The sequence below is a fragment of the Ictalurus punctatus genome, chromosome 11 (assembly GCF_001660625.3).
Source record: "Ictalurus punctatus breed USDA103 chromosome 11, Coco_2.0, whole genome shotgun sequence".
NCBI lineage: Eukaryota > Metazoa > Chordata > Actinopteri > Siluriformes > Ictaluridae > Ictalurus > Ictalurus punctatus.
This window is the reverse complement of record NC_030426.2, coordinates 6,595,666-6,614,424: the sequence shown is the minus strand read 5'-3', so window position 1 is coordinate 6,614,424 and position 18,759 is coordinate 6,595,666. Positions and strand designations below refer to the sequence as shown.

General features: G+C 36.9%; 1 protein-coding gene across 2 annotated transcripts; it reads right to left on the bottom strand.

Annotated features, from left to right (window-relative positions):
• Positions 1-1,852: 1,852 nt before the first annotated feature.
• On the bottom strand, positions 1,853-15,374 carry tfap2c (transcription factor AP-2 gamma (activating enhancer binding protein 2 gamma)). 2 transcript variants are annotated; one of them, XM_017480127.3, is made up of 7 exons: positions 15,238-15,374; positions 11,030-11,491; positions 10,775-10,826; positions 6,845-7,067; positions 5,413-5,531; positions 4,184-4,325; positions 1,853-3,231 (listed from the first exon to the last, which is right to left on the bottom strand). In XM_017480127.3, the coding sequence occupies exons 1-7, from the start codon at positions 15,265-15,267 to the stop codon at positions 2,934-2,936; spliced, it is 1,326 nt and encodes a 441-aa protein (XP_017335616.1). In that variant the 5' UTR covers positions 15,268-15,374; the 3' UTR covers positions 1,853-2,933. The 2 variants fall into 2 exon arrangements, with proteins under 2 accessions (XP_017335616.1, XP_017335615.1); XM_017480126.3 differs by lacking the exon at positions 15,238-15,374 and adding an exon at positions 12,853-13,268.
• Positions 15,375-18,759: the final 3,385 nt, after the last annotated feature.

The following is an 18,759-nucleotide window of genomic DNA, read 5'->3' as shown; positions in this document are numbered from 1 at the left end:
GCACAACATGTTGCACCTTTAGGTGGATTGGCTACAACAGTAGAAGACCACATTGGGTTCCACTTTTATCAACCAAGAATAGGAATCTAAAGCTACAGCGGGCACAAGCTCACCGAAACTAGACAGCTATTAGTAACTGCAGTGTAGTGCAGTACAGATAGTGGATATAGGGTGTAGTAAACATATAGTTACTTTTCCAGAGAAACAATACATTCCTATATCCCTAAATATAATATATTGATTCTCCTTAATAAGAGGCTCAACCTTAACTCAATTCATAATTAATCAGTGGAATTATCAGTCAAATGAAATGAAACTGAGCAATTCAGATTAGATCCAAATATGTTTTTGATCTTGTAAGCTAGGGTCTCCATGATAGTGTAATTTCACTGGTTGGGTTGCAGCCATGACAAATGAACATTTCAAGCGATACATACTGCTTCTGCAAGACATATTAGGTATCTCATGCAAAACTGCATTTTGTTGGCTTTGTACTTGTATTTTGCTCAATGACAATAAAGTTAAATGTGTCTGGGCTAATCTAATATAAACTTTTCAGAAGCTCAGGTTATTTTTCAGACTATCCTGCATAAAGAGCCTTTATACAATGCTGTCTGCCCACACAAAATGCATAATAAATGAACAGTATAGTGAGCATATACAGTATAGTGAGCTATTAATCTCTTCATGATGAAAAGCTAAATGCAGCAGTAGATAGTGTAATAAACAGAGAGAAAACATGAGAGCATCATCAGGCCTAAATTTAGCAAACACAAGCAAGGAGTCTGAAGATCAGTTTGTGCATGCTTGTGTGTTTCAAAACACATCGATCAACACCTTCCAGGTAGAAGAGGAAATGAATGCCACAACCACTGACAGTCAGTCAGCAAAGCTAGTCCTCTGAAAGTTAGCATGGCTCATCTTTCAGTCTTGCGCAGTTAAAAAAATATCAAGTATAGGCGGTTAGAGACAGCCATAATCAAAAGCCACATGGCCGGTCCATCAGGTTCTGAGGGAGAAGCTCACACTTGCCAGTCACATGAATCACACACACACACACACACACACACACACACACACACACACAACACAACACACACCTGTGGTGTGCAAAGAGGAAGATGTGAGAAGGCAAGATGAATAACCGTGATAATCATAGGTAAGCTGTAATAATAGTAGATTTGTAAAGATGTATGACAAAACCTTAAACATGTTTTATGAGCTGGTGCATTGCTGGAACAATCTCCCAGAATGCCACCTTTCTGAGCAATTTCACAACCTGTCGTGTATTTCTACATCTTGTAAGTTGGTTCAGAAAAGCTAGAATGGGCGTATATTTTCTTATCGCTTTCTGGCAAGCATTGCTACACAGATAATTCTCTTGTTGGACCCGGAAAGAATAAGCATGGATTAGTATAATGAAAAGAAAAAAAAAAACAGGCAGGATCTTATCTCTCATACTCATCAGTATTGCTGTCACACCCATTTACAGCACGGAAAGGTGAGAGGTGAAAATACGGAACTGTGTTTACAGGCGATGAATAAACAAACTATGGGGAGATCCATACAAAGCATGTGTGTCTAGCATCTGTTTGTCTAATTCATTTTGTCATGAGAGGTTTTCTGTGAAAATTTATCATCTGTTATTTAGTATTTCTTATGGTTTAGATATGACCTGTAACACAGATAGCACTTTTGCGCATAAGTACTATTTTTCTCCTATTGCTCTTATTTACACTTGAATTGGCTTTTATCTCCATGACTCACTGGCAGAAGTGTGTGTGCATGTGCATTAGCATTAGAGTGTACCAATGAGCCAACCACATAAATGAGAAGACTTAACAAGTGTAACTATGAACAGTGTTTTCTTTTTATTCTTCTTTATCTTATAGCTTTAAAAGGCTTTTACATATATATGAAAAGAAATGAAATCCCCAAGGCCTAACAACTATGTGATAAAAACTAACCTATTTATAGAAAGAATACGACATCTTTTTGAAAACAAAACCATACACCAGAATTGTACCAGTATTTACAAATCCCATTAAATTACAACATAAATTAGAAAGTATTTACATTTAGAGTAAGATAAGTGGAAGCAAACTTTCTAGTCCATTAAATCTAAACGTATAAAAAAAGTGTATTTACAGAAAACATGTAATATCACACAAAACACACATGCATTTGTCTGTCTGACTCTGCTATTCAGAAAACTGTTGTATTTGGATACAAATAGTAAGCAGGTTACCAGTGTACTTAACCGGAGAAAATTTGTTCATCAGTGCGATCTTAATTGGTGAACATTTGGTGTAAAGCTAATAGGACAAATAAAATAAAAAACGCCCCTGAAAGAACATTTTGTATTTAGCCCAAATTGTCACCTGACAAATCTTTCAGTGCCTTTAGGGACATTTGTATCTATACTTAGTTATGAAGAGAATAGAGGAATAATAACACTCATCCATGCTAACAATACTCTCACAGACAGAAGTACAATAACACTGCATCAAAATGAAGTCAAGCAAAAAGCTACTTATTCTTTCAATGTGGATCACATGTCCTCTGCATGTTGTATAAAGGGTCAGCACCAATGATGATGACATCAAAAATGTGGGACTTCCTCTTCGTGAAAAAAACAAAAGCTGAAATCCACATTAAAAACTCTTGAAATGGTATCTGGTTTTTTAAAAAAAAGAAGAAGAAAAAAAGCTCCCACCATATTGTTGGGTGGGCATATGTCTAGAGATTTTGTTGCAGAAATTACAATAATCGGTCCCAGCTACTCGGAAGAGCAAAAGAGAACCTCTGTGTTCTGGAAGACCAGAATATGAAGGAGGGGGCACTGAGCCATTAACAGCTAGACCGACAAGAAGATTACGAGGCACCAGTCGCTCTGTGGTCCTCAAAAAATGCTCCAGCACAACCTGGACGCTTCACTTCCTATGCTTGTCCATCTTGTCCATAGCTTTGCTGCTTCCATCTGAGGAGCCTTGTGAGGAGTCTCCAGCTGCATTAAGGTACATTTTGTCCACCTGCTTCAGAGCCTCGTTGAGGTAGTTCTGCAGCGAGGTCATGGCAGCGCAAATGGCTGGTGAGCCAAAGCCATGTGTGATGAGGCTGAAGTGGGTCAAACAGCCTTGGATGCCTGGGTCCAGGATGGGAACCGGCCGTGAGTTGCCCAGTGGACTGCGATCCTGTGTCAGGAGGTCTGTGAACTCCTTGCAGATTTGCCTTTGTGGAGAAAGGGCAGGCTTTAACTTGTGTTAAGTACAAAACATGAAGTCTCTTATATTATTACCACAGTTCTAAAAGTGAGATAACACAGTACAACCGCAGTGTTACAATAAAATGACACATTTTTGTAAATATGAACCCAAAATGTGACTTTAGGCCTGTCATATGAACATCAAGTCCAGTGTTCGCAGTCACACCTGTGCACACACATACACATCTGCCAACTGCCCTCAGGAAGATCCCCAGGTGTATACAGTGTGTCTATTATAATAAACATTAAAAAGATTTAATACAATATTTAAAAGATTAAATATTGTATTAAATTATATAAATATTATATTAATATTAACATACCATATATGAGGATGAAATATAACAGGCATTTTAAAATAAAATACATAACAGTATTGTTCTGTTAGACAATTTAGTGGGACCCTTAAAAGCAAGGGTTCTCAAATATTTTGTAGCCATGGATGCTGCTAACTGGAGAAAAAAAAAAATCTGTTTGTTGAAGTGGTAGATCTACCCAAACATTCCACTCAGAGGACACATTTTATTAAAATAGTGATAAGATTCAGGTGTACATTATGCACAACTTGTTTGTAAGATATTAAGATTGGATTATACCCATTCAATTCAAGTGTCCAGTCAAATAACTTTGATAATAGTGTGATGTAATTTCTACCACCGTAACAAAATTTCAATAAATGAATTTAAAAAACACAGATCCCCTTGCTATGTTTCACAAACCCCTCGATTCAAGTTTGAGAATCATGGTCATAAAGGTTTTCCAAACTTTCCCACACAGGATTTGCCTTTCAGAAACAGTTCGAAATAGATTGTCTTTAAAAAGCTAAGAACCCATACCCTTTTCTAATTACCAAACAGTACATTGAAGAAGTTCATTTGTACTGTGACAAAGAGAACTGTGTTAATGACTGTAACTCACTTGGCAGCCAGAAGCATGTTCTTGCGAGAGTTGATCTCGTTGCGTTCAACATGGGGTCTTCCCAGATATTCAGCCACTGCCTTAGCGGGAAACTCTGTCTCACAGACATAACCAAAGTCTCGGGCCAGGTGTACAGCCTCACCTGCAGACATTAATCACAAGTGAGTCAGATGCATAGGACTCTTTGAACTAACATTACTTGCACATTAACCCAAGAGGTCCACTAATAAATCAAATTACACCACGAAGATAGTTAGACACAGAGTTAGACACATCTCCTCTTGTGGGGGAAAGTGGTCACATTGCATGTGTTTAATGGGTTTAATGTAGCTGAAGGCAGCAAACAATCTCACACCCAACAGAGGCTCTTATTGATAGACTACACATGGTCATTATGTCTAACAATAATACACAGATAGTCTCCATCTTTAAGGTCAGCTTCCCCTCTTGGCAATCAAACACATGATAACAAGCCCCAATTCAGTACAGAAGGTCTCTAAATAAAAGCCTTCTGGTTATGTTCCTTTTCCTATTAATGTTGAGAATGACAACAATACAGAAAAGTTAAAAAAAATAATAATAATAATCCATATAGCTGAGGGCAATAATACACATGATCCATGTATTAACATCTCTCTGACTCATGACTCGAATATTCTTTTACAAAAGGTAACTCTGGATATAAAGTATCATGAAATTAATGCCTTTGTTAGCGCATGCCCTTAAGTTTAATTTGTAGTGTGGAACTATGGAAAAAAATACCAGGTTAGCAATTTATGATAGAAGAGAATGCTTGAGGTTGCTATGCCAGTACTTGTCATTGTCTAGCATGATAAATAGCTCCGATGTAGAAGATCCTTTGGAATTTATAGGCCTGGGTTTTATGAGTCATTTCTCGCTCTGCAGGTTTTAGGCAGCTGCTTGCGAACCTTAAAATGTCAACGGGAACATCCTTTCAGGTGGTGTGAACTCTTTCATCATGTTTAAAGTATAATAAAATCTAAGCTGGTAATAAGAATGTTGTTTAACATTTCAGAATTAAAATATAAGGTAAATTAAACTGACACTCTGACTATTCTAATAAACATAACAACTAAAACTTCTACTGTTTGGGGCAACGTGGGTCAAAATATTATCAGTCACTGATTAAAATTGACTGTAGTTCTAACATGGGGCCACTTTTCTGACATTACAGTCACAGTGAGGCTACTAATGGGTTCTCCAAATACCTTCTACAAGCGCTGTTAGAAGAGTGACGTTAGCCGCCTTCCTCCGACCTGCTGGTAAGTTCAACCCAATCTTATCCAACTTCTCTCTGAGTGATCTCCCACCATTCTTAGATTTAGCCCTGTGTGATGAAAAAGTATGTCAAATAACTGAATTAACCAGATGGTATTTGCAGACAAACAATTTTCAATTGACAATTGACCATTTTCAGTAGCTTCTTAAATATGTGACTGACTGTGTGAGTAAACAGCTAATGGAAACATAGCTCCAGACCTTCTCCAGTGAGAATTCACACAATACACACACACACACACACACACACACACACACACACACACACACACACACATTCCCCATTTAATTGAGCTGCTTCAGGTTTCTGCATGACTAGACTTGGAGGCTTGGCGTTGTCCTCTACATTGGTGAGTAAGAGAGAGACTCATCATTGGGGAGGAATGAGCACCCTGCTTCCGTAAACCCCCCTCTGCCAATTTCTTTATGACCTACTTAATAATATCTGTGTGTGTGTGTGTGTGTGTGTGTGTGTGTGTGTGTGTGTGTGTGTGTGTTTGTACATGTACATTTAACCCATTGTGCGGACCAAGAAGACCAAATGTCCATGAAATAGTAGGATAGTGTAAAATGTCCCAATCACCCAGTCTTCACAATAAATATTATTATTTGACCTTTTGAGTACCCAGAAGCAAAATTGCTTAAAACTGCAGATTTTATTTAAAATAAATAAATAAATAAATAAAATACTTCCTCTTAGTTATTGAGGTTAAGGTTAGGTATACGCATAACACACATACACACATGAAGTGAAAAATGTGCTTTTGCTGTAAATACAGCTCTAGAGCTCAGGCAGGGAGTGATTTGTGACACCCCATCTCTGCCTTCAACAGTGTTCCTTTTGCTAGCACAAGGTCAACTGTTCAGCTGCAGTTAAAAAAAATGTCTTATGCCTTTCTCTTTTCACACAGACAGATATTTATACATTACCAGTGTCATATACATATGACATACTGCCCATGTACACCTATTTACATCTGGATTTAAATGACACTTAAAAATTTTTAAATGTCTTGATTTGTCAGTTCTTTCTTACTGTGTAATTCCATGCATGTTATTTTATAGTGTTTTCCTTATTGTTCCAACTAGTAGAAAACAGTAAAAAGGAAGAAAATCCTTCTCTGAGCAGGTGTGTCCAAATGATTGACAGGTAGAGTCTGATAATCTTGGATATCTCTGCTCTTCATTTCACATACTGCAAGTTAAAACTTATCATTAAAATCAGCCACTGAACTATAGCACTAATACTAATGCATCCAGTGACAAGCATCATGCAGTAACATTATGTTACAAAAACAGGACTTCACTACTCTGCTTGTTGATTTATTTGATTTTATATTTTTGTGTAGAAGCATGTCTCACCTGCGTAGGACCCCACCCAGCAAAGAGGCATTGAGACACTCAGGCGGGGATAGGCGTCTCTGAACCTCGGCTACAGTCACTTTGTACTTAGAGGTGGAGCTGAGCAGAGAGAGGCGGCCAGGCACAGAACAGAACACTTCTGTGGGATTGGACACCATACCAAGCAGGGACTCCCTCTGGAAGGGAACACCTATCTGGTTGCCCTTAGGATGAGTCACTGGACCTGCACAGGAGAGACAGGGTGATACTTGAATTCATTTTAGATTTGCAACTGAATTATTAATTATGGGGTTAATCAAAGTACTACAAATGCAATATTTTTACACTGTCATAATCACACTTTATTCATCTGTTTCATTATTGGTCACCAGTTCAGTCCATGGTCTGGTATCTCTCAGGGTTGTTTCCTCCACATATTAGATTTGCTGACATTTAAATTGAAACTCCAGCTGTGGAAACAAGCCTTTTGTGCTTTTATAAAGAAACTTTCAATACAATTGGAATCCTCATATAACCTCTTCCTTTTTAATGTCTGCTGGGAACTTGGGATCACTACAATATTGCATGCATGGTAATTGATTATTATTATTTGTTTTTACAAGCACTTGATTGCTATAGAATCTAATCCATTGTCTGCAAACAGGAAGTAGTTAAGGGGGGAAAAATACCACACTTTCCTCATCAGAAAATATAAGTGTAATTAAGAAGTAATGTTCTTATGTGAAGACAGTGTGGCCTCTTCAAAAATTTTAGGAAACTTTTAAAATGAGAAACAGATGTGCATCATCCTACACACCAACTACCACAACTAAGCAAGCAGCTACACAAGAGATGCAAGAAGTAAATACCACATTAGTCACAAATTATTGCTTACCATGAGCCATTAATTCCATAGAGTCTTGCTCTTTCTTTACCTCTTAACAAGAGCTAGTGCTATAGAAGTATTAAAGAAGAAGCTATAGATGCTATAGATAAAATATAGCACCCTAGCATTAGCCTCCATGTCACAGTCTGCAAAAAACAGATGCTTGCCAGAGAAACAGGCATTTCTCATGCCACTGGCTTTATCAGAAAAAAAAAAAACAACAGATAAAATATAAGAATCACAGATGGCTGGTCATTTAGAGCAAAATGAATATTTGCATCATGGGATATTTTAATGCACATAAACCATATGGCATCAATAATCAAATATGCAACATAAAACAATAAACTTCTGTAAGTTACAAGTCTGCAAAATGAAAATATGCTGACAATATGTTGTTGTTTTAAGGAATTATGACACAATACATTTTCTGAGAGTATTATGCTACTGCCGACTGGTGTAACTGCATAAGAAGGTTGTGCTTTGTTGTTAGGACCCAAATTTGAATCCCAACAAGCCAACTGCTGTGTGTGAGTAGTTCAGCACTACTGGACAATGTGAGCTCACAAAAACAACCGGACAGTTTGCAGTCCCTTGAGGATGTGTGTGTTAGCCCTCACCCTCCTGGAGTGACTAGAATCAGACAGTGGGTGGGAATTGGCCACATTTAACACTGACCAGGCAGAAAATGACCAGGCAAAAAAAAATTGTGAAATTGTAGTCTTATAGTATTAATTAGCATTACAAAGTCTCACCCAATTCAGCACATTAAGAAATTGTCCTTTTTCCTAATTATTAGATTTTTTCCATTTCATTGCATTTTTTGCTGTTTTTTTATGTGTGACACTGCTGTTTTGCAAGTCAGCATTTCTAATGAGAAACAGACATAATCCTTGCTGACGAACTGCTGTTAAACACTTTTGATGTGTCTGTAAGTTTACATACAGGCTCATCTGCCTCATTTTTCACCAAACATTTTTTGTAACTACACTTCCATATATTGAACATAACTGTAAGGAATACTCAGCAAATCATAATGTGTACTGTGTATGACAAGGCCATAACCAGATACTGAATATTGGTGGAAGGATGTATGTTTCAAAGAAAACATAAATGTTATCATTCCTTTTCATGGCTCTGAAATGTAGTAACTAGACTGCAGTAAGCATGTGGGCTCATTACATTTATAGGAAGCAACTAATTAACATAAATGTAGTTAGGACTGTCATGTCATCTTGGAATGTCTTTCACTACTAGTACTGCTAAGAAACCACATAACTTAGCAAGCTCATTGGCACAATGCTTAGATAGTCAGATTTTTAACTACTGTCTCATCAAGCATCTCAAAATGAACTTCTATCATCACATGACAGTTTTACCACAAGTGCTGTGCATCGCATAATTAGAATACTTATTTTTATATTGCACAACACTGTAGCCTTGGCCAAAATATGCTTCATCTGAAAACTGAACTTAATCAGTCTATCTTCAGTTTTCTAATGTTTACCACTGCATAATAAGACTAAGGAAACCTTCCATTTCTGTCAAAGCAATCCACCCTTCTTTGATCTGATTGACTAATTTAAAACAAGTAAAGCCTGTCATTTACTTGAATATTGTCTGTGGTGGTTATGCTCATGGTATGTCATGATATTATATTTTTGCTCATCGCTTTTAAACCTTCAATTCTGTGCCCAAGCTGAGATCATTGACTCAGATGGTAAAAAAAGTCATTTGGATAATAAAACCAAAACTGTGACTTAAACCACAGAGGCCCACACTCTGCCAAAGTTATCCATACTGTAATCAAGTCTTTAAAAGTATTGGTGCAAATCTGCACTCGTCAAAGAAGTTCCAGAGTTAAAAGAAACTCAAAATTACTGACTGACTATAACATATGCCATATATGTCAAATCTGCTTGTGGTGAGAACTTCCCATGGATCAGACACATGAAAAAAATATATTGTATAAAATAGCAATGCCAAATATTTTCCCAAAGATTTCAGTGATGCGTTCTTTTCCATCCCTAAAATACAATCTTGTGTAACAAGCTAAATTCATGTTGATTTTATTTGTTTTGTTTTTAATAAAAGCTGCCACCCACCCACTAATTATTCATACCAGAATTAATAACATATAAATGATTAGTTGAGCACTCATCATTTTCATGTTTCTCCATTTCAGGACACTTTGTGATACATTTATTTCACTAGGCAAAATTCATTTTAACTTCATGTAGATAAAACTTTAACTACATCTTTTACTAGCTCGTTATATCAGCTCACCTTTGTGAAGTATCATCACAAACTTTTAGATGGGTTAAATTACAGCTGATAATTAAAAAATGTTATGCTAAAGATTCACATTAAGTTTAAAACAAGACGTTCAAAAATGTCTTTGTAAGCTTACTTAAAAATATTTCCTGTCACAACAAATGACTGAGCAAACTGTATTTGTCTCAAAGGTGCCCCACCCCAAGAGCTGCTGTTTCACGTTTTCTCCTTTTGCGTGAGTTTACTGAGGCGCTAAACTCTGACAGCACTCAACGCCAATTCAAAAAGCAAAAAGAATTAAGCTTAGACAACAAAGATGGCCTAGGCCTCTCCTCTCTGAGCCAGCCGAGCATTCCGCAACTTGTCAGTCTGTGTGCCATTTTGAGAAGATTCCTCCTGCTGTCTTTCCATTCAGCCTGAACGAGAACTACAATGCAGCGAGGATCAAACCCAGATTAGTTAAATGGAGCACATGGCCAAGAGGATTAGTGGTGAAGTTTAAACCAGAGCTTCCTCAACTCTTACTATTCACATTTTCATTGTGCAATGCATCGGGGCTGGGTGCAGTAATTTATGCTGTACGTGCATCCCTGCATCTCCCGTTATTAAGGCACTCTACTTATTATTTTTTTTTAATAAAAACAATATCATTAGTAGTAAAAACTGAACTGAAATTAAGCAACCAAGAGCCATAATTCGATATCATATCACCCTTGTTCTTGTTTTTGTGCAAGAGTGGAACAGACATTTGAAAAGACTGTCATTCAGCAAGGAAAGAAAACCAAACCAACCTTTTTTGATGACGGTCTGGTCAGCAGTTACAATATTGTGATCATCCACATGCTGAAACACAGACAAATTAATGAAAATGTAAAAATGATTACACGTTTTCTTACATGTATTAGAATATTCTCTGTCTCATATAATAGGAGTGTGTGTGTCTCTGGTTAAATAATTTCGTTCTAGCTAAGCAATAATTCATGGAAAAGAAAGGTCTAATTGCTCTATTTAAAAAAAGTCTGAGCACTTGGATGAAGAACACTCACTTGGACATCATCGAGTCCTTGCCCCATTTCATGCAATCCCATGTTCTCGCCCATTGCTGACTCAAGTCCATGGACATGTGGAGGTAGCAACTCTGGCCGCCGAAAGGCATCTCTCCGAACACTGGATGATCCACTTTCTAAGCCTAGAATCTGAGTGGCGAGTCCACTGCGGGCATGCGGTCCAATCCCGTCTTGGTTTTGACGGCCGGGCCACGGCTGTTGCTGATTAGATGTTGGGGACTGGTGGATAGAGTTGATGTTGAATGGGTCACTGAGGTGAGAGTAGGGGTCATTCGGCTGGGTGTAAGGTAGTGGTTGGTAGGGAGGGGGGAAGTATGGCGGCTGAAAGTCAGAGCCTGTTGAGTGTGATAGAGAAGGCGCCGGACTGTAGAGAGGCTGACTAACCACTGGATGATGCGGTAACCGTGAATTTCCATTACTGCTGCCATCATGCCTCTCTTGCTGAAATGTTGAGAATGTCTCATTAATGTCAACTACAAAAAAAATGGAAACAATTCCAACAAAGGGTACAATTATACAGATCTATAGCTTCTATGTCAAAATGCAAAAGGGGTTAATGCTTTAGGCAACTGAACAGAAGGCCATGAGTTCAAGCCCTGGTACTGCCACAATGCCACCGCTGGACCCCTGAGGAAAACCCTTTCTGCTCTGGGGTTCAGTATCATGGCTGATCCTGTGTTCTGACTCCATCCTACATGCTGAGATATGCAACGAAATTAATTTCACTGTACTAAAGTCACAATAAAGGCTATACCATTCTTCTAAAGTTCGCAAACTGAACATTATTTACGATAAACAGAAATTAGCTATGGATAATAATAATAATATAATAATAATAATAATAATAATAATAATAATAATAAAGAATGAAACGCCATTTAATCCTTGATTAATTAAATCCATGTTAATGACTAATTAAGGATAGAAACGTTGTCAATATCTTACCAAAAAAAAAAAACTGTTCCATTTATTTATTTATTTTTGTAACATCTGTGTCATAGAGACATGGGTGTGCCATGATGTGTTGTTGGGTTTTGTTTTGTTTGTTTGTTTGTTTGTTTGTTTTTAAAGATCACATTTTAGCACAAAATAATTTTTCACACACACGCACACAGAATAAATCAAGGAGGCCGGCACGGTACATAATGCTGGACTTGTGTCGTGTCGTTATTGTTAAAGGTGCTTTGTGCTGATGAAAGTCATCACTGTTACTGTCACCGCTAAAGCGCGCGCGACACCTAAGCAGCTATCACCAATGCGTTGTGTCAATAGCCAAGTGAATCAGGAGGGCTGTTCTTCGTTTAGAAGAAGGAAACCTGGTTATTAAACCTCGGCGGTGTTAAATATAAATGAGTTTAATTAGGTTATTCGTTTGCTGGTGATGTGGAACAGCAGGGAAATTAAAACAGCATGGAGTAAAGTACTTAAAGTCCATCAGATAGCGGAACTGATTCAAATGGTAACTGTTACGTTTTACAAAGCAAAATATAACACGCTATTTGTTTTGGGGGTTTTTTTTAGGCCGATTATTTCATTAACTTTTAGCATTACAGGGACCTGGGAGTTTTGCGCTAACATGATCTTAATCATAAGAACTGCTAAGTGTTAAGGTTTAAACAGGTATGTGGATGAGCAGCTTTTTAAGCATGTACTTGTTTGTTTGTTTGTTTTTTAACAATTTGTAGTTGTTATGCTAGAACTGTTTAAACATAAATGCGAAACAGGAAATCAGCGCTTACGCAAGACGCTACTGGAAAAACGCACGGTTTTCTCCCGATGTCTTCATTTCCTACTTTACTTACCTCACAATCCTCCTCGTACTTCACGTTATCTGCCAACTTCCACAACATCTTTCTTTGACAGAATTTCAACCTTAGAGGCCTTACACACTAAGACTTGAAAAGATAATTGCTCGTCGCCTACAGTTTAGTCCAGGGGGCACACTAAACACGGTGAAGAAAGGCATCAACTCTGGCACACGGAGCTGCCGCGTCTCAGCAGAGAGAGGAGTTAGAGGAGCTGAAATGCCGCATGAACAAACTATTCACACCGACTCTTCCGACTGCCAAAGTAATCACGTACCGAGTAAAAAGAGACTAAAAAAAAAAAAAAAAAGATCAGCTACAAATTACAAACAAAGTGTGAAACTTCTAAAACTAAGAAAGTGGACTCCCTCTGACGGACGAAAGCCTGTCCTGTACTCGACTCGTTTATCCAGTTGGAAGCTTCGCCACTATATTTGCATAGACACCGCGGGTGGGCGGCGACTTCACCGGGTGTAATCACTAATGGCCTGTCCAATTGGTTGCTGCACAAACAACGGACCAATCAGCGCGCTGTCCGCCTATTCACCAGCCAGAGATTCCATTTTACGTTCGATAAAACTTAAAAGAAAATGTAAAAATTGGCATACCTGATACGATTATTGCTCAGAAGCTATATATTACTTTAAATTATTGAAGACTAAATTATTAATTGTTACATTATTTATAGCCTGTAATGGCATCATCATCACATTATTATTATTATTGTTGTTGTTGTTGTTGGTGGTGGTGGTGGTGCTGTTGTTGTTTAAATGTAGTAAATAATATGTTTGGACTGTGCGTGATGTTTTCCAACAATTCTTCTGAACTTTCTTAAACTCTGTCTGAGTATCCAGAGCTTAAACTCCGATCTGCATTCACTTAACCATTTAGCACCAGAGATCCCCTCTCTAATCTTTACAGGTTTTGACCGAGCTGCTTTTCCGCGGCCTCTGCGACTTTTGCTTGTTTTCGCATACAAGCTGCAGAATATCAAGTAACCCCTTTCTTCAAATTAACTGCTATTATTATTATTATTATTATTATTATTATTATTAATCTAGGGTTACCAGTTAAGCAGTGTCGTCTGTTTCTAAATGACTTCATTAGGCCTAATTTATAATTACACATTCTTTAAAAGAAACGTTATTCATAGATTATTTTTTTCCAATTTGAAAAAATGCAGATAATAATAATAATAATAATAATAATAATAATAATAATAATAACAACAATAATAATAATAATAATAATAATAATAATAATAATAAATTAATTACATTTTCCAGCAGTAAAGTTACAACGAAGTAAAAATTAATTATAAAGGAAGACATGTTGTTAAAGCAATGTAACTGGGCTACGTTATAATCATATTTAACTTGTTTTAATTAAATACAGTTTTGGTTAAAATAGCTGTGCGATTTAAGAATACTAAATATTTTTAAACAGCAACTAACCTATGGCTTGGCATTTCGGTTTGAATATATTCATATTATTTAGATCATTACTGGAGCTAGCTGTGGAACTTGTCATTAAACTTGTAAAACCTATACTGCGGATTTCGGCTATCAACAATTTTATCAATACTTGTTTAATTCTTTCTTATTAATGGCTATAATTGTTAGCATAAATATTTATGTTTTTAGCCAACTCATATTGCAGGTTATTAGCTATATATTAATCTTAATTTGTAATATCCCATATATTAATTTGGTATTACCAGCACAACAGAGAAGGCCTTGGGCCTTACTGGTTTTATGAAGGCAACTCTGACTGTAAAATTTGTCTCCATACTTAAACTTTTTCTTTTTCTCTCACGCAGTTTAATCTAAACCAAATAGTTTGGCTAATGGAGAAGCGTGCGAGGATAATTTAATCTAAACAAGTCAAAATTCTGTGACACCGGGATATTTCATTATATGTCACACTCCGAAAATGGGATGGAATAAAATATTTAATTCATATACATTATAATCCCATTAACTACATGATAGGACTAGGTTCTCTCTTAGCCATTAATTAACAATTAATTAAACCCATAGCCAGACTTGTCCTCGTAAATATAGGCTACTTGATGTGCAAGTGTGAAGATACTAATATTTTGTTTGTGTATTATTATTATTATTATTATTATTATTATTATTATTATTATTATTAATAAATAAAACCCATTTATTATATTGCTTAACATAGTTTCGTTTAATTGTGTAAACAGTCAGTGCTGATTAGAACAGGTAGCAGGCTAATCCCAAAAAAGGATGCTCCGGATAACAAATAAAACTTCAAAATTGGGTCGACATGACACAGAAATCGGATCAGTAGTTGTGTGCATTTTGTAGCTAACATGAAAACCACACACATTATTCACAAAGAAAAATAACTTACCCGCCAGTCCAGCCTCTCTAATAACGACATCTGCAAAGATATCTGTACAGTCCTTTCCGAGTAAGAGCTAATGCCTGAGATCACAAGTGCGTGTTATCGCTGACTACACCTGGCTGCTGACTTCTCTCTGTGCGCATGCGCGAAACCTGCACCACCTGAGCGAAGGCGATGGACCGAGCTAATAGGTCCAAATGACGAATGCGGTGCTTCATTCAAATCAGACGAGGCACGTGGTCGTAACGCCACGACCGTGAAATTGAGGGACATGTTACTTAGCCTAGTTTGTTTGATTCCAGCGGTTTTTACTAACATCATTACAAGGTACGTGCTCAGTGCAGCGAGGCCAGTGAATCCAAAGATTGTTTCCCCTTTAAATAAACATGCGTTACAAGTTTTGTATAGTTTGCTGATAAACGTTGCGTCAGGAAATACTTCAATCAGCACTTTATCTTTAAAATAATTGTGTTGTCTGTGTGCTTTTCTTACTATATTATCTCCCCAGCAGAGTTTTTTTTTTTATTTTAGACTAATAGTATTCTTAGTCCATGACCTAGTGAAAACCAGTATCAGGATGTATTTATTGATAGAGATTTCAAAGCACTTTAAGTCGCTCTGGATAAGGTCGCCTGCAAAATTCCATAAATGTAAATGCAAATGTAAATGTGAACGTTTTCATCCAAAAAGCATATTCTGAATGTAGATATATATATATATATATATATATATATATATATATATATATATATATATATATATATATATATATATATATAGATAGATAGATAGATAGATAGAGTAAGCGAAAGTCGAAAATTATTCTATAGTTTAAAAAGTAACAAAACACAAAACGTACAGTCTTAATTCCCAATTATTTTTTATTTGTAATTATGTAGACTGGGTTACAAACATCCCGACGCAAGTTTATTTAATAAATGATAAAACGAGGAAAATCAGGCACAATTTATTCTCAGCATGACCAAGAAAGAAAAGACTAAAACTGACTGATTTCAAGTTAAGGACAATTTATATCATCATCATTAAATCAGTCATCATTTAAATGTCCAAGAATCGAAGCTTTAGATGCTTTTTGCTTGCGAACTTTATTTGCCATCCGAACTGTTAGCTACTAACCTACTACACTTATTACTGAAGCTTTTCTGTAGCATTGGCATTAGGGAAAATCTAATGAAAAATAAAAAGAAAAAGTTAATGCATGGTCAATAAGTCAAACGTGATTACGCTTCGGCGCCAAAATATACACACAGTAATGATTGTAGCAACGTGTAGTTTGTGCATTTGTGCAATAGTAAATAAATCCTCAAATGAGAATTAACAAAAAAAAAATTAGCCCATGATCATTCGGTGTTTTGCGAATTAAATCTGTCCGAACACGTGCTAAGTGATTACTAACAGATTACATAGTAAACAGCCTATATTTGGATGGGATTGGATAGTTCGGATTGGATAGTTCGCAATTGAATCGCCTCTGCTATTGTAGAATTCAGTACTCCTGACGTTGAGACTTTAACCAAGAATCAGTACTTTGCTCCCCTCTCCTGGACACTTATTGAAACTACAGCCAGGGGAAAAAGTTTGCTTCTTTACAAATCGCGAGTATTTAAGAGTCGAGGTAAATACTTTACATAATAAGAAGCACACTGGCATCTTCAGGTTAATTTTTTAAAGGTTATCAAAGACAATATGACAAAGGACATATACAGAGGAGTGACAAATTAAAGTAAAAACCGGTGGCTCTGTTATGCAGTGAGTGCATTTTGTTGTCATGCTTTGGGTCCACTTAAGGAAAGGGTCACTGCAAATCAGTGAACCTATTTTGACTCATCAACTTTATCAGTGCCAAGGCACAGTGAAGCTGTTCTATCAGAAATATTCAATAGAGTTGAGAACTGATGACTGTGAGACTGAGAAACATTATATGGCAAAAGGTATGTGCACACCTGACCATCACACCCATATGTGGACCCATAAGTTCGAAGCATATAATTGTCTAGAACGTCACTGTATGCTGTAGCATTAAGATTGCCCTTCACTTGAACTAAGGGGCCCAAACCTGTTCCAGAATGATGATGCCCTTGTGCACAAAGCAAGGTCCATAAAGGTTGGTATGAAATTGGTACATTAACTGCATTTCCTAAAACCCTTGTGGCTGAATGAGCACAAATCCCCACAGACATGTGACAACATTTAGTTGAAAGCCTTCCCAGAAGCGTGAAGGTTATAACAGCAATATGGGACTAAATCTGGAATGGGATGTTCAAAACAGTCATATGGTGTGATTGGTCAGTTGTCCACATACATTTGGCCATATAGTGTAGCATATAACTCATCAAACCATTTGTTGAACCCTCATGCTCTATTGATGGGGACACCTTTCGCATCAGAATAGAAAGGTTTCATCATATAAAGGATCAAAATGATCGGTCAAAAAATAACATTATGAAAATTTGCAGCGACCCTTCCTTCCAAGGGAACAAATGGTCCCAAACCATTTCAGCAAAAAGGTTCCCACTGCATAACAGAGCCAGCCGACTAAATATTAACTAGTTATAATAAAACATTTTAATATATCACAAGACTACTGTAGCAAAAATAAGTGAAACAGCAAAAACATGAAAATATGCTATCAGACAAAAGAGGTTTCAAAATATGTTTTGCCTGACAAAACTCATGTCTGAGAAAATATAAAGTAGCTGTTTGGAAATAATAATGTATTATAGCTACAAAACACAATTACTGAATAAGGCAAAATGTTTCACAAGGAACCATTTAAATGCCATATTCAACAAAATGTCGGCAAAATGATCCTCCATTGCCACTAGAGGGCGCTTTTGCCCAATTATAAGTAATTATTAAAGTTATTATGAAAGTAATAATGACTCTGTGTTTTTTGGCGACTGGAAAAATACAGCAGTGCACCATTGATGACTTGGGCCCATCACAGTCCACAGTGAACAGGGTCTTAAATACCACTATTGTGGCAGTAACTACACCAAACAATATAAGTCAGTTCATTGACTTCCCAACTGACCTTCAAACCATACAGCAAAAGAAAGCTACTTTTATGAGGATCGCAGGCTTCCCTGGAGTTAATAGAAAAGGATTTCACAGCATAAGTGTTCAAGCTGTGTTTGATGCCAATTACAAGATCCTGGATCTTGTGCCAAAATGGCCAGGATGGACACTTGATGCTCGAGTTCTTTCCCAGCGTGGCCTCACTGGATTATTCAAACAAAATTATGTTAGCCCTGGATGGGATATCCTTTAAAACATTGCCTTCTCACCCCTTAGAGAAGACCACAAGGAGAACAGCAGGTCAACTATAACAGGTACTGTACTGGACTGAACTGTAGACAAAGTACCAATTTTGTTCACTGAGTGCATTCCTGACTCATTTATCGTTGTTTTTTGTTTGTTTGTTTGTTTGTTTGTTTTGCATCATGAAGAGCGCACAATGTAACAAGAGCTGTAGTGGAGAGGGGAATTGGATAGCTGAAAAGGAGA